At 33.5% G+C, this 14,841-nt stretch overlaps 1 protein-coding gene and 1 long non-coding RNA gene across 3 annotated transcripts in view; one reads left to right on the top strand and one right to left on the bottom strand.

Annotated features, from left to right (window-relative positions):
• LOC127160033 (uncharacterized) overlaps positions 1 to 14,841 on the top strand; it is a 56,496-nt gene that overhangs the window by 29,890 nt on the left and 11,765 nt on the right. The gene's annotated exons all lie outside the window — the stretch shown is intronic.
• Positions 12,052 to 13,656, bottom strand: LOC127160031 (V-set domain-containing T-cell activation inhibitor 1). The gene is made up of 3 exons (XM_051102710.1): positions 13,582 to 13,656; positions 12,940 to 12,980; positions 12,052 to 12,854 (listed from the first exon to the last, which is right to left on the bottom strand). The coding sequence occupies exons 1-3, from the start codon at positions 13,590 to 13,592 to the stop codon at positions 12,514 to 12,516; spliced, it is 393 nt and encodes a 130-aa protein (XP_050958667.1). The 5' UTR covers positions 13,593 to 13,656; the 3' UTR covers positions 12,052 to 12,513.

The raw sequence follows: 14,841 nt of genomic DNA, 5'->3' as shown, positions 1-14,841 counted from the left end.
CACCTCTCTACTGGAATTTTGGACCACTCTTCTTTTGCAAACTGCTCCAGGTCATTCAGATTTGAAGGAGGCCTTCTCCCAGCTGCTGTGTTGAGATCTCTCCACAGGTCTGGACTCATTGCTGACCATTTCATAACTCTCCAGCGCTTTGTAACCATTTCTGAGTGCTTTTTGAAGTGTGTTTCGGGTCATTGTCCTGCTGGAAGACCCATGACCTCTGTTGGAGACGCAGCTTTCTGACAATGGCCACTACGTTGCGCCCCAAAATTCTTTGGTAATCATCAGATTTCATGTTACCGTTCACACAGTCAAGGCATCTAGTGCCAGAAGCAGCAAAGCAACCCTAAAACACCTTTGAACCTCCACGATGTTTGACTGTAGGGACTGTGTTCTTTTCTTTGAAGGCCTCATGTCTTTTTTGGTAAACGATGCCATGATGTCCTTTACCAAAAAGCTCTTCTTTTGTCTTATCAGTCCACAGTACGTTCTCCCAGAAGGATTGTGGTTTTGTCACACAAGTTTTGTCTTGCTTTTTTATGCCTTTGTGTCAGCAGTGGTGTCCTCCTGTGTCTCCTACCATAGTGTCCCTTTTCATTCAGATGCTAACGGATAGCATGAGTTGACGCTGTTGTACTTTGTGTCTGCAGATCAGCTTGAATTAGTTTGGAAGTTAATCAGGGTTCTTTATCCACCATTCAAACAATTCTTCATTGTATTTTTTTATTAATTTTGCTCTTCCGTCCATGTCCAGGGAGGTCAGCTACAGTGCCATGGTCTGTAAAGCTCTTGATGATATTGGGCACAGTGGACACAGGAACATTAAGATCTTTTGAGATGGACTTAGCCTTGAGATTGTCCATGTTTTTCCACATTTTTTTTTAAATCCATTTTTTCTTAAATCCACAGACAACTCTTTACACTTCTTTCTTTTCTTCATGCTTAGTGTGACGCACAACACAAAGGTTGAGTCAACTTTTCTCCATTTTGACTGGTGTAATTACTATATTGCCCACATCTGTTACTTGCCACAGGTGTGTCTAGATACAAATTAAAAAAAAAAAAAATCCTCATTACAAATAATTGCATCATTACATAGTTTGTCTGTGCACTTGTTTACACAAAATATTAACACAAAATATCACCCAAAAATGAAAATTCTGTCATTAATTACTCACTCTCATGTCGTTCCAAACCTGTAAAACCTTTGATCCTATTTAGAACAAATATTAAGATATTTTTGATGAAATCCGAGAGCTTTCTGACCTTGCATGGACAGCAACACAGCTGACATGTTCAAGACCTAGAAAGGTAGTAGGGACATTGTAAAAATAGTCCAAATGTACACTAAACAGTTAGAGAATAACCATAATACATTGTGACGGAGACCGAGACACAGAAGAGCACACCTGTCATGGTGTAGTTGCAGGGAGAACGCAGGAGTTGAGGAATAATCTTCAACAGTTAACAAATGAAAGCTCAGGGGAACAATCCAACACAGGAACAGGACCTGGCATAGAACATAGCTGGCCGCTACCAAGCCCACCGGCAGCTCTCAAGTGAAGCCCCCTGGCTGCATCAAAGCCAAGCTTACAAGCAGCTCCAAATCAAGCCTGTCGGCCTCTTCCACATCAAGTCCGCCAGCTGTTCATTTTCTTTATTTTACAAAAGCACATTGTTTTGTTGTTATTATACCTTATTGTTATCTGTACAATCAATAATGAGGAGTATTTTTAGTTCTTTTCCTGGTCAGCAAAAAAAAAAAAAAAAAAACGAGACAGACCGCAGTGCAGTGTTGCTGCAGGATGTTTTTTATGTCCATGAGTTGAAGCGACTCAGATAACGTGATATTTAGCCCCTGGAAATTGTCTCTTATATTGTCCCACATCAACGTTAAAATAGTGTAGATTAGTGCACAATGTTTTATTAATTTAACACATTTAATATTGGGGGCATCCAATTAAGTTTTTTGACATATTTGAACTTTAAAAAAAAAAAAAGTAACTCAATAGTTGTTTTTTTCTGGTAAGTAGTTACTTTTATAATGATGTAATTCTGTTACTAACTCAGTTACTATTTGTGAGAAAGAACTAGTAACTATTACTAATTACTTTTTTAAAAGTAACATGCCCAACACTGGTCACAGAGCATTACAGTTATAGTGCCGCTCAACAGACATTTCAAGTCAGAACTGTGGTTACACGTACAAAATTAATTTGTTTAGTGGAAGTTTATACATGCTAGTTTCCATGGCAGAGGTCAAGATAAATCTGTTCATTAGTACTGAAGCTGCCAGGTTGCTTGATTTTGAACACAGCACTATGCTCTACTGTAGGTGTGTTTGACTGAGTGCACAGTGCACAGACTGAGCAGGGTATAACATCAAAGTATCAAAGTATGATGTCACACACCACTTAGTCTGTGCAGCGCTGCTGCATGTCGAATACACCCGCAATCACTGAGCCAGAAGAGTTCGGTGGAACATTCAAATAAGGAGAAACACCAACTCAACACGTGTGTGTTAATTTCCACATAAATTATATAATTTTATTTAGATTTTAATTGTCAAGCTATGAATTGCTAAAATAAAACTAAAAAAAGATGACGTTATATTTAAAACAATTAAAAGTTTGTCATTTAAAAAATCTGAATTCAACATTTTTAATTATTGTTATTTACCTGACGGTTCCACCAAGACGATTGTAATATTACATTCTAATACTATATTCAAAATACTGTAGTAATTTAATTTAATGACTTATTGGACCTGTAATTTCACTATCATTCTGAGGCTTGAAGGCCAGAGGTTACATCATAATGCTTTAGCCTATGGCAGATTTGATTGGTCAGCAGCACTAGGACATTTCACTGTTAGTATCACCCTGCTTGTATGTGTTTTCAACAATAGGCCTCATATTTACACACTAGTGTGAAAGTTCATACAGTATTATATTCACTTGCTTTTCTCCATGGGGCCTCGTTGCAGCTCCTCAACAGTGGTATGACATTTAAAGCATTTACTTCATTAATTGAAGCCTTTAAGAATGGCACTAGATTAATGTGAAATACTTTTACAGTTTCAGTTTGTTGGACAACCAAAGTGATATATATTTTTCATTGTAAGTGTTGCAAACGTGCTTTACATGCGTTAACACCATAGACTGTAGGTTAACATGCTTGGCAAGTGCTAAATTGGCATTACATGTATAAGATATAATAATCAAAGCAAACATACTGTGATACTGTTGTTTCCATTTGAGGTTGAGACGACTGTGAGAACTGAGATACATAAACATAAAGGTATTAAAAAAAACACAGCACTTGTTTCACAGTTAAACCTCCACTCTAGACAAAGGTGAGAGTTGGTTGTCAGGTGCTAAAGCCAGTGGAACATGTCTCTAGTTTTGGTTTAGCACTTCATTTACAGTTAGCAGTTCATTTGAAAATAACTTTGTATATAAAAATGTTGTATACAAAACTATTTGTATGTAAAATTCTGTTATATAAACCTTACTCTATATGTGTTATGCTAAGTCATTTCCAAATGACTTTAGACTTTTCTTTAATTATTCAATTATATTTTAATTATAGTTTCACAACATATAAATAATAACACTATTTAAAACAAACAAGCAATCTTGTCCCATAATCTTGTACCTGAGATATATACCTTTCAGTTATAATCTATATTTGTTATGAAGCTGCTTCATTATGAATAAACATATTTCTATGTTTGTATGCTTTATTAGAATGTCACTAATAATCAGTAAGAAAGTTATTTAGTTGGATATAATACACTTTCTTGTGTAAACAGCATTTTACTTTAATAACAAACCCAAGTAGTAAATAAATTTTCAGCGTCAATAAATAATGTCCATATTGCTTAATTAGTGCTTTATTTTAATTAGAACTTTAGCTTTAATTACAATAAAACTAATGGTAAAATGAATGTAGATACAATACATTTTTATTTATTCTGACTATTATTTTTATTTATTTATTATTATTATTATTATTATTATATTTGCAGAGAGACTCCTCACACTTTCATTTTGTTAAAACACAATGTAAAATACAACACACACACAAAACCTGAGGGCTGAGTTAGACATAGACTGACAGCCAAAACATTTCACATAATATTTTATACACAAATTATTGAAAAATCTTGACAGAACAAACAATCCTCTTTATTAAATGAATCATTACATTTATTATTCTCTTCGTACAACAGAATCGAAAACCCAGCCATAAGGCTACATAAAAAAAAAAAAAAAATTCAAAGATCAAAGTTTGGTAGAAAAGGAAAGGAAAGGACATGTGGCCAAGTATCTTTTGTAAGCTGTGTACATTTTTTTTTTTTTTTTTTTTTTTTAGAAAAAAAAAAAGGGTTTCTCAGTAGTTGGGAAACCCTTTTACAGAAGTCTATGAAACACAAAAACTCAGTGCTCAGAATGCAGAAACTTACTGGTACTTCTGATTGGGCTAAGGCTGGTATTTTAGCGAGGTTGAAGAAAAAGTATTTGATGGACGTATAATATGTGTGATATATCATCATTATCTACAACCTTTCACAAATGTTACAACCTATAGGCTACAGATACATATTAAGACAGCAATTTTAAAACAAAAGTCTTTTAAATTATAAAAAGACAATGCAATCAAGTTCCTAAACACACATTTTATCTGAAGCAGGAGTTTTCAAATCTTTTGATGCCACCGACCCCAAATATGATGATTTCTCTTGTGGGACCACCAAAATACAAAAGCAGGTGCATATTGTATTTTCATACATTTATACAACGAAAAATAAACAAAGACTTAATTGAACTTAATAAAAAAGCAAATATTGTCTACACATTAGTATTACTGTGGCAGATCTATAACAGATAGCTGTCAATTGAATAATTGTGGTACATTTCATGACTTCCAACCAATCTTTAAAAAGCAGAATGATTTTTTTTTAAAATAATTTTCATAGTTGTACAACAGTAAAAAGTCAATAAAATAAGTGAAAAATCAGTCATACTCATGTGTGCATGATTTCGGCAGGTTTAGAGCAGCGTAGGTGCTGTTGATTTGGCTGGACCGAATATTTCTACGCATCTTGGAAAAATCCATGGTGGCATACTGAAAGAGTAATATAAGCATTTTCAGCTGCAGTTCAACAAAAATAAACCAAAATTAAGAGTTTAAACGATATTTTTGGAATCAGAGCCGGTTCACTCAGAGCGCATTTTAGCGGTTAAAAAAGCCAGACGCAGGTCAGTGAAACGAAAAAAAAATCCCAGAAGAGGCGTATTTTAAAATCTGAACATCTTTTAAGTTGAGTAGGCCTAGCGCGTGTTTAGAATACAGTGCCACACGAGAAACACTGCAAAAGACTAAAGGCGTCCGTCTAGCACCTTTATATTGAAGAAGAAGAAGAAAAAAAGAGAAGTAGCGCTTCTGTGCGCTCTGTGTGAACGGCTCATTTAACGGGTCAATAAGAATTCTCAATAATGTATCAAGACAAATGAGTTGTTGTTATAATAATGATTTCACACGTTTTTACCTGTAATTGGTCCTGGTGCTGTTCTGTAACTTGCGTCTGCTGTTGATCAGTGTTATATTGTTGGGATTGTTCTGGAGAGTTTCTGTTTCCACTAACACAAACTTTTACCAATCCTAAAATTGGAACAGTGTTTTATATACATACATACATTTATACATACATACATATCACATAAATGGCACAATAATAATCTGCCTATGGAGAAAAGCATTATATGATTTTTTTCAGATGGCTGAAAATAACTCACCGATCACCACAATGATCAGAAGTCCGTTCATCAGACCAGATATGATAATAATAATAATATGCCATTGTGTTTGATTCTGATCAATAAACTTCACCACTGTATGATTGTGACACTCAGGTAGTTGAGCTGATTCTGTAAAGAAAAAGTCCACAGTCTGTTACTGTAACAGCTGTTACTGTTAGTGCAATGACTGTAGATTTATAGCACTCAATACCTGATATACTTTATAAATATACATATGTTTTTCATAAGTATTACAGAATTTAAGTCTGGAGATGACAATGTCAGTGTAAATGTGTATTTAAGTAGTCGTCAGTATGTGCTGATCACTAAATGAGCAAATAAACTCACCATTAAAGTGCAGTCTGGTGCTGTTGCTGAGTTTTGGAGGTGCACCTGTTTTCATACAGTAATAAACTCCTAATTCATCAGCAGTCACATTATTTATAACCAGACGATGTTTAAACTGCACTGAATATTTCTTTCTAAATGTATTATTATAGTAAAAAGGTGATGCTGCTGGTGTTGAGAATGATTGTAGAATCAGTGTTGGAGGATCTGCTGTTTTCAGTAAAATCCAGTAAACATCATTTTCATCAAGATCACAGTTTATGATCACATTTGATCCCAAAATCAGTTAGTAGATTTGACACTGCATACTGACAGCAGATTAATACATCTGTAAAAAAAAAAAAAAAAAAAAAAATACCCATGTGATCATTCAATAAAACTATTTATAATTTAAAATAATTTTATAACATGTAAATATTGTCAACATTAAACTTACAGAGCTGAAGCTGAAGCTGAATCTTCATGTTGTCGTTATAAAACACTTCAGTATAAAATCTGCTTTACTCCACACAACACTGAAGATGAATCTACTGCAGCTCTGAAGCAAAGACAGGAAAAAAAAAAAAAAAAAAAAAAAAACACTTCCCACATCAAGCAGACAAGGGCATACTCAAATTTACTCTGACCACAGCCCATTACCATCATCACTTTATTAATCAAGTTGAGCATGTTTGATATTTGCTCATGTTACAGATTTTCTCATTTTCTTTGGCTAATTTTTGGGTACTATTTTTCTTTTTTTTTTTATTTAAAATAAAACCCATTCCCCATCCTGTTGTTAAGTCCTCACCCTTTCTTAAACCAACACGTAATGCCTAAGAGGTGTTTCCTTTCAAATGATATATATTATTTATTTATTTATTTATTTTTCGAAAATATTCTTGCATTCTTCTTTTTTAGTTTGCTAAATTACAATATAACTAAATTATACTTAATTACTGCCAGACAAAATATAGTTAGTAAATATACATTTAAATCCTGAAAATTTCATGCAGTCAGTATTCCATAGATACAGTAGCTGACAGACAGACTGTCTTGGTTTTGCTGGTTAAAATGGTTCAGCCTCTGAGGTGAGATGGAAACTCCCCAACCTAGTAGGTTACATCAAACAATGATTTATTTTCAATGAAGTAATCTTGATTAAATATTGAAAAAAAAAAAAAAAAAGATAAGAATATTACACCATTCAAATAACGTTCAAAACACACACACACACACACACACACACAGAGAGCTGAGCTTGTGTAGAGAGAGATTAAAAAAGAAGAAGAAAAAAATCACTAACATTAGCAGCCTGTTGAGGGCAGCAAAGGAAAACTGCAATGAAGTTTTACTCAGAGTTTGTTTGTCTTTGTAGTTGACCACCTGTCTATTTACATGATTAGCTTTATTTACACATTTTGATATTGAGTGCTTGGGACATTAAAATTAACTTCTAAATGTTTAGTTAGTAGTCCCTAGTGTAAGTGTAGCAGACAGTTTAGTAATCATAAAAAGCAAGATAAAAATGTTAATAAATTAATAAAAAAATCAACAACACAATAAAATGTGCAACAATTAATGTTTTTTTTAAGTCTTTATGAAAAGAAAGGAGCGGCTTTTCTGATAAATACATTAAAATCTCCTTAAAGACACAAGATGGAGCTGTTGTGCAGATGCTCTCAGAGCCATACTTGATCATTTTAAGATTAAATAAAAAAACTGTGACACCAAGGAAAGCAAAATACCCAGTGGTTTTCACTTTTTATTCCCTTAACTCATGTGATGCGATCTCATACCATGCAATGCACTATCCAAAGTGCTACAGTCATTCACTGTACATTACATTATTTTTTCCCCCACATCAATCTACAGTCCATACACCATAATAACAAAGCAAAAATTGCCACAACTTCATAAATGTATTAAAAATGAAAAAAAGTATATTGCATAAGTATTCATACCCTTAACTCAGTACTTAGTTGATGTACCTTTACAGCCTCAAGTCTTTGGGAATAATATGCGACAAGCTGTGCACATCATCTGCCATTTTTCTGCTCACCTCTTCACCCCTCAAGCTCTTTCAGCTTGGAAAAAGCTTATTACCTTTTATCAACAATATCCTTTAACAATTCATCACTTACCCATATCATGATCACTTTATTTTATTGTTTCCTTCTTTTCTGCAGCAGATGAATTGTGCCGCCACCTCTTTACTTTCAAACATTAACACATTAACATTTTTCAAACATTAAAACACTAACACATGCAAACTATCAAAGTTATTATTATCAAGCATTACTGTCTGAACCCCTGGTGGTCATTGGGGCCCTATTCAACTGCTAATGTTGATGCAACTTTCTTCTTGTAGTATTTTGTTATTTTGTTGTAGTATAATTCTTGTAGTATTTTGTTAATTATATCATTATATAATGCATATCTGTTGTGGCAAAATAAAGCCGACTCTCACCAAAGTAAGAGACAAACTCAGTCGAATGTCTTTTATAAATTTATTCTTTGCAAAGAAGGTCAGACAGTCATACAGAAATACAGGTTACTGCAGAAGGTAGCAAAAAGAGAGGGCTCACTCCAACTTATATCTCTCCCCTAGCCTTAATCTCGTAGTCAGTAACTTTCCACACATAGTTAGAGTCAGATAACTACATTCTGTTACTCATACACCCAAGAATCAAACCTTTATATTTAGGGCCCTGATACTCTTCTCTCATGTCATTCTTATAGCAGGTTTAAATAAAGCAGACCCTTACAAAATATTTAATAAGCACATAAGATAAGTAAAATGAATTTTTCTTCCACAATAACAAAATCTAATTTTTTTCTAAACTTAACTATCATAATACATCTGTGCAATTCATTTTAAATGTATAATAGAAGAAATCTGAGAAAATTAAGACTGCCTTTTACATTTCTACATATTTTGTAATATAATGTCTTTTATTTTTTTCATAACATAATAACACTGGTCAATAGTTTTGAATGTCTGAACATCAACATTATTAACAAATGAGAGACTCTGTGTAACCAAATATTTAGTTTCCTTTTTTTTTCTTTCTTTCCCATAATGGGAGAAAAGCTGCCAAAGCATAATCTTAGAAATGCAACAAATGAACAGTATTGACAGCAAAATAATATATATTTTTCAGTGTTTCAAGATCACATTGTCATACAGTGAGAACAAGCAGTGCAAATTGATTTTTCTAAAAAAAAAAAAAAAAAAAAAAAAAAGGAAAGGAAAGGAAACGAACAACACCTGTGGCGGTTGCATAATATTTATGCCATGGAGAAGATGAAGGATTAAGAACCACAGAACACATTGAATAACACATTCAGTAACACTGAGTAATGCAGTGCATTTCAAGGTGATTCTATGGCCTTTAAATTGTAGATCATTCTAGATATCTAAAATGCATAAACTGACAAAATGCCAACAAAGCAGGTTACTTTTGGTATGAAACAGCTTTAAAATGTTGTCAGTTGTCAGAAAACCTATTCTAGCACACCCCAAAAACCAGATCAAGACATCGTAAAAGGATATAATAGGTCCCCTTTAAAGATGGAGTAAGCCAGTGGTTCTCAACCGGTGGGGCGCGCCCCCCCGAGTAGGCTACAGGATGGGAGCAAAAAAAAAAAAAAAAAAAAAAAAAAATGCAAATTCGTGATCTTTGTTTGGATTCATCGGATCTATTTTCGCTGCTAAAATAGACCAAAACAGTCATTATTTCATCAAAAATATAAGTGACGTAATATTATTAACTTGTTTGTTGAACTGTCATATGAAATCAGTGTCACATTTTCAATCGTGAGGTGAAATTAAGTGATGGTCAATTGTCAGCTCTCTTGGTCGTCAGGTCGTGTGATGTATGTTGCTGAACTGTATTCAAATGTTATAAATATAAAAACACCACATTTTGAAATTTAACTGCAGTATGTCAATTTAGTTTATTTGTGTGTGCTGCGCTCATAGACTTTAGAAAACGGCGCTCATTTATCAGTGATGACATTGACAAAATGAGCGGGTGATTAAAAAAAAAAATGTATTTTTCAGTGTTTCAAGATCACATTGTTATACATTGAGAACAAGCAGTGCAAATTGATTTCTGTCAGTTTATTCTAAAAAAAAAAAGAAAAGAAAAGGAACAACACCTGTGGTGGCTGCATAACATTTATGCCATGGAAAAGATGAAGGATGAAGAACTACAGAACACACTGAATAACACATTTAATAACACACTGAATAATGCAGCACATTTCAAGGTGCTTCTATGGCCTTTAATGGTAGATATCATTGTATCTAAAATGCAGAGCAGGTTTCTTCTGGTATGAAACAAGGTATCAGCTTTATAATGTCAGTTTTAAACAAATTCAAACATTAAATACCATTTTGTGGCTCTTTATTGTATTGTGAAAGATCAATTTGAAAGAGATAATGCAATAATACAAATAATAATATAAAATATGTGAAATATTATTTTAACAATTAAGCATGAAAACCTATTCTACTACACCCCGAAAACCAGATCAAGAAATCGTAAAAGGACATAATAGGTCCACTTTACATGCAGAGTAAGTGATCTCTGAAAAATGTGGTTGATATTTAAAATAACCAAAACAAATATGCCTCTACCCAAAATAATTGCACCTCTATCTTGATAGCTCTGCATCCAAATTTACAAACACGCTACACAACAGTCACCTTCTCCACCATGAGTGTAGACGCCCCTTAGTGCTGATTGGCTACAAGTGTTGTTTTAGTGCTTGGTCCGATCTACTTTCAGCTGTGTTTTTCAGAGATCACTTAATCCACCTTTAACTTTCACTATAGCACTGTTCCTTCTATTTGTCAGGCAGAGCTCTTTTTTTTTTCGTTCCACCAAAACATCAAATAGACTATTATAGACACAACAATTAATAGATTAAAATGTCAGATCAAAAATATCCTCATCCGGTCTGGCCCTTGGTTTTCCTTTTTAGTGTCATTTATTTTTTTTTCTTAAAATAATATATAAATAAATAAAAAAAATCAGAGAGAAAGAGAAATATTACTTCACTGTGATAAAGACAACAGACCTGTCTATTATTTATAGTGTATGCAATAACATTCTGGATATATATATATATATTTTTTTTTAATTTAAACTTTCAAATATTTAGTTCAACCTTTATTATTATTATTTAACTAACTTTTTTTTTTTTTTTTAAACCAAGAAATAAAATAAATAAATCTCATTTACAAGAGGGTCCTGGCCACAACAGGCAGCACATTTAGTTAAACATGAAAACATCTGAACATAAAACACACACATTAATTCACATATACAAAAAATGTACATATATCAATATTTTCTCTGGATTTATGACAGCTATGACAGTCTTTAAATCATTAAAACACTAAATTAAAAGTTAAAATCATTAAATTAAAAATTAAAATAAATAATAGAATACAGACTACATTTTAACTGGTAAGAGGAATACACATTAAATCATTTAAATTAGTAATTAGGGCTGTATTAGCTTATTACCTAGCTTACATTTGATTTACAGTTACTGCTATCACAGAAATACACTTTTATGTAGGTTTAAATTCTACAAATAGTTTAGAAAAATGTGTATTTTACTCAAAATTATTGCGCAGCTACAGAAAAAAAGGGGGCCAGAATTGTACCTTTTGGGGTACAACAGCTTGTCACTGGAGCAGTACCCTTAAAAGGACATGTCTGTACCTTTTTTTTTTACCCCTAAAAGGTACATATTAGTACCTTAAGGGTACATATTACTACTCTAAGGTACTAATATGTACCTATCAGGGGTAAAAAAAAAAAAAAAAAGGTACAAAGATGTACTTTTAAGGGTACTACTCGACTGACAAGCTGTTGTTTCCCAAAATTTATGATTTTGACCCCTTTCTATTGTGCTCCGTCTGTTAAGTGCGCAGCAGCACACGTTCACTCCTGACAGCAAAATGGATATATTTGCATGACTCTCTAACATTTATAGATGAAGAATTCATCTGTGATTTGTCAGTTATGCACTGAGGAAAATACATCAAATTATTTTCTTATTTTATTTTTTTAAAGCATTAAACATCCCAAAAATATTTTCGCTGTTTGTCATGGTGGAACGATTTGCTCCATGGCATTAAGAGCTGCTTAAGAATAAGTGTGCACATCAAATTATCCTGACTCACTGAACCTAGATCAAATTAGTGAGATTGTGTGAATTTAAATGGTCATTTATGGAACCACTTTAGCCCTGATTGATTTGTTACGTTATTTCAAGTCAGGTTTGGACTGTAATTCCTGGACTTTAAATACACTTTACACTACGCATTGCAAGCATGAGCATGAAAACATAAAATGAACTATTTTTACACACCCTTGATGATCAGGTGTACAATCTCCTGATCTGAATCAGATGAGTGTATGATGAAGCAGCTGAACTCTCCTGCATCTGTGTGAGTGAGATTGATGAGTTTGATGGAGAAGTTTCCTCTGTTATACCCGTCAGGGAAAGTTTTAACTCTGTTCTTGTACTGGCGGTGCTGTAATGTGACTGAATCTTGACCCTTAACTATATCGTACACAATCTCACTGTCATTGTGTCTCCAGTGCACATCAGTATCTTGAAGTTTAAGATCAGGTTTAGTTGAAGAACACAGCAGGACAACAGAACCACCAATAACGGCCTCTACTGTGACCTGCAGACACACTGAAATAAAACAAACTGTAAACACATAATCTGGAATTTATACATGTGGCATAACATATCATTCAAATTTAGTCCAGATGCTCACCTTTATTTATCAGCACTGCAAATACACAGATGAAGCACCAACTGCAGAAACAACAAAAATAAACTATTACGACAATTTTCCTTTCAGGTTAAAATAAGCATTAAATGGGTTTCAGGTCAACTGAATTTTATTTGCCATGTTGTCACTAAATTTCTTAAAGTGCACCAATTCACAACTAAATTAACAAAATTTACACCCAAATGTATCATTTCTCTTAATAATATACTGTTGCAAAATGATCCTGTAAATGCTGTAGAAACTATAAAAAGGGATTCAGCAGTAAATAAATATACCGTAAGACTCAGTCAGTCAAATTACTATGCAAAATAAATAAAAACTGCGTATGCACCAGGACAAAGGCAATACCACATGCTAGTGTAGCTAAATCAAAATAATAGTTCCATCTATTTCTCTAACCTGTACCTTAATTAATCAAATCGTGATTAAAGCATTAACACTGTGGACATGGGTTGTTTAGTGCTAGTTTAAATAAGGGACAAAAACCAGGCCAAATGCAAATACAATCACGCAAACTTGTATGATCACTTTTTGCACAGATGACGGCAGATACGAAATTAAATGTGTGGAAAGTACAGCTGGTTTTGTGAAAACAGAATTTCATTACGAAAATCATAAACATACCCGATGATCATGATGCCCCGATACAATTAATATATATACCCTACATAACAGTACAAAATACTCTTTCTCAAGAAAACAGAAACTGAAACTATAAACATGCTTCAAGCGACCCGGACCGGTAGCGGAAGTCATCACAGATCTATAGGAAAACAAATCTATACAAGTACACGGGAAATTACAGCAAATATTATTTGTTGTATCCATTTGCTTTAACAAGAAATAAAAAATTACGATCACATTTTTTGCGATTTTCTAAAAGAGAAAAAAAAGCACGTTATAGAGAGAAAGAGAGTGATGGATAGTAAGAAAGCAAGATTTCTAATGTTTCAATAGAAACCAGCAGGCCAGGCGTCAAGGGGGGCACAGTTGAATGAAGAATTAAACACCACCCACCCAATTTTAACCATTCAATGCGGACAATCACAGGTGTATTTAAACTTTAACTGCTGAAGTCCAGCGTGCTTTTGCGCCATCTGGCGCTGAGACAAATAGACGCGCTCAGTGCTTTTAGCCTATATCACAACGATTCAGTGTTTTCAGCCACATACAAATAATATTTCAGACATTTAAATTAATTACTAGCAAAAAAATACATTTGTTAATACACACTGATGTTTGTGAGTTTGTTAATGCATTGGTGTGTAAGAAAAGCGGCAATAATCCATTCAGTTAAAATCTGACGACGTATTTTATTATATATAATACATCAATAACTCCCCGTTAGCCCACCCTGAGAATCATACAAGCGCCCCCCCGGGTCGCGTGTCGTGGCGCCGGGACTGGAAACCAGGGGGTCACAGTGGTCTAAACCCGGTTAAGTTGAATTTACTTAAAAAACTTAAGGAAACTGGTTGCCCTAAAATATTTAAGTAACGTTTACTGGAAAACTTGAAGTAATCATTACTTAAATATAAGAGTCATTTTAACAACCATTTTAAGTTGAATTTACTTAATGCTTTTAATTTATGTAATTACTCCATTCCTCTAATAGGTACTCACTGACTCCCAGAGTGCATTGCGACATGAATAAATTATGCAATTGCTTTGCTTTACTGTTGTTGTTTGTATTTGCCAATTTCATTTGCTGTCTTGTGTCAGTAGTAGCACAACAAAAAACAAACAAACAAAAAGCTCATAAAATGGTTATTGATACAGTTAATAAAAATAAATAAAATTGAGTTGTTACCATTGTTGTGATTCACATGCTGAATGTTGTAGTCTGTGTGTGACTCACGCACATTACCCCAAATATTAAAAGAT

Source organism: Labeo rohita, unplaced genomic scaffold (genome assembly GCF_022985175.1).
Source record: "Labeo rohita strain BAU-BD-2019 unplaced genomic scaffold, IGBB_LRoh.1.0 scaffold_279, whole genome shotgun sequence".
NCBI lineage: Eukaryota > Metazoa > Chordata > Actinopteri > Cypriniformes > Cyprinidae > Labeo > Labeo rohita.
This window is presented reverse-complemented; position numbering and strand designations above follow the sequence as displayed.

Bases quoted from the DNA above. Each gene is read 5' to 3' on its own strand.
- LOC127160031 (XM_051102710.1), bottom strand. The intron at 12,855-12,939 runs GTGAGCATCTGG...GTTTTATTTCAG, and splicing joins TGCAGTGCTGATAAATAAAG to TGTGTCTGCAGGTCACAGTA.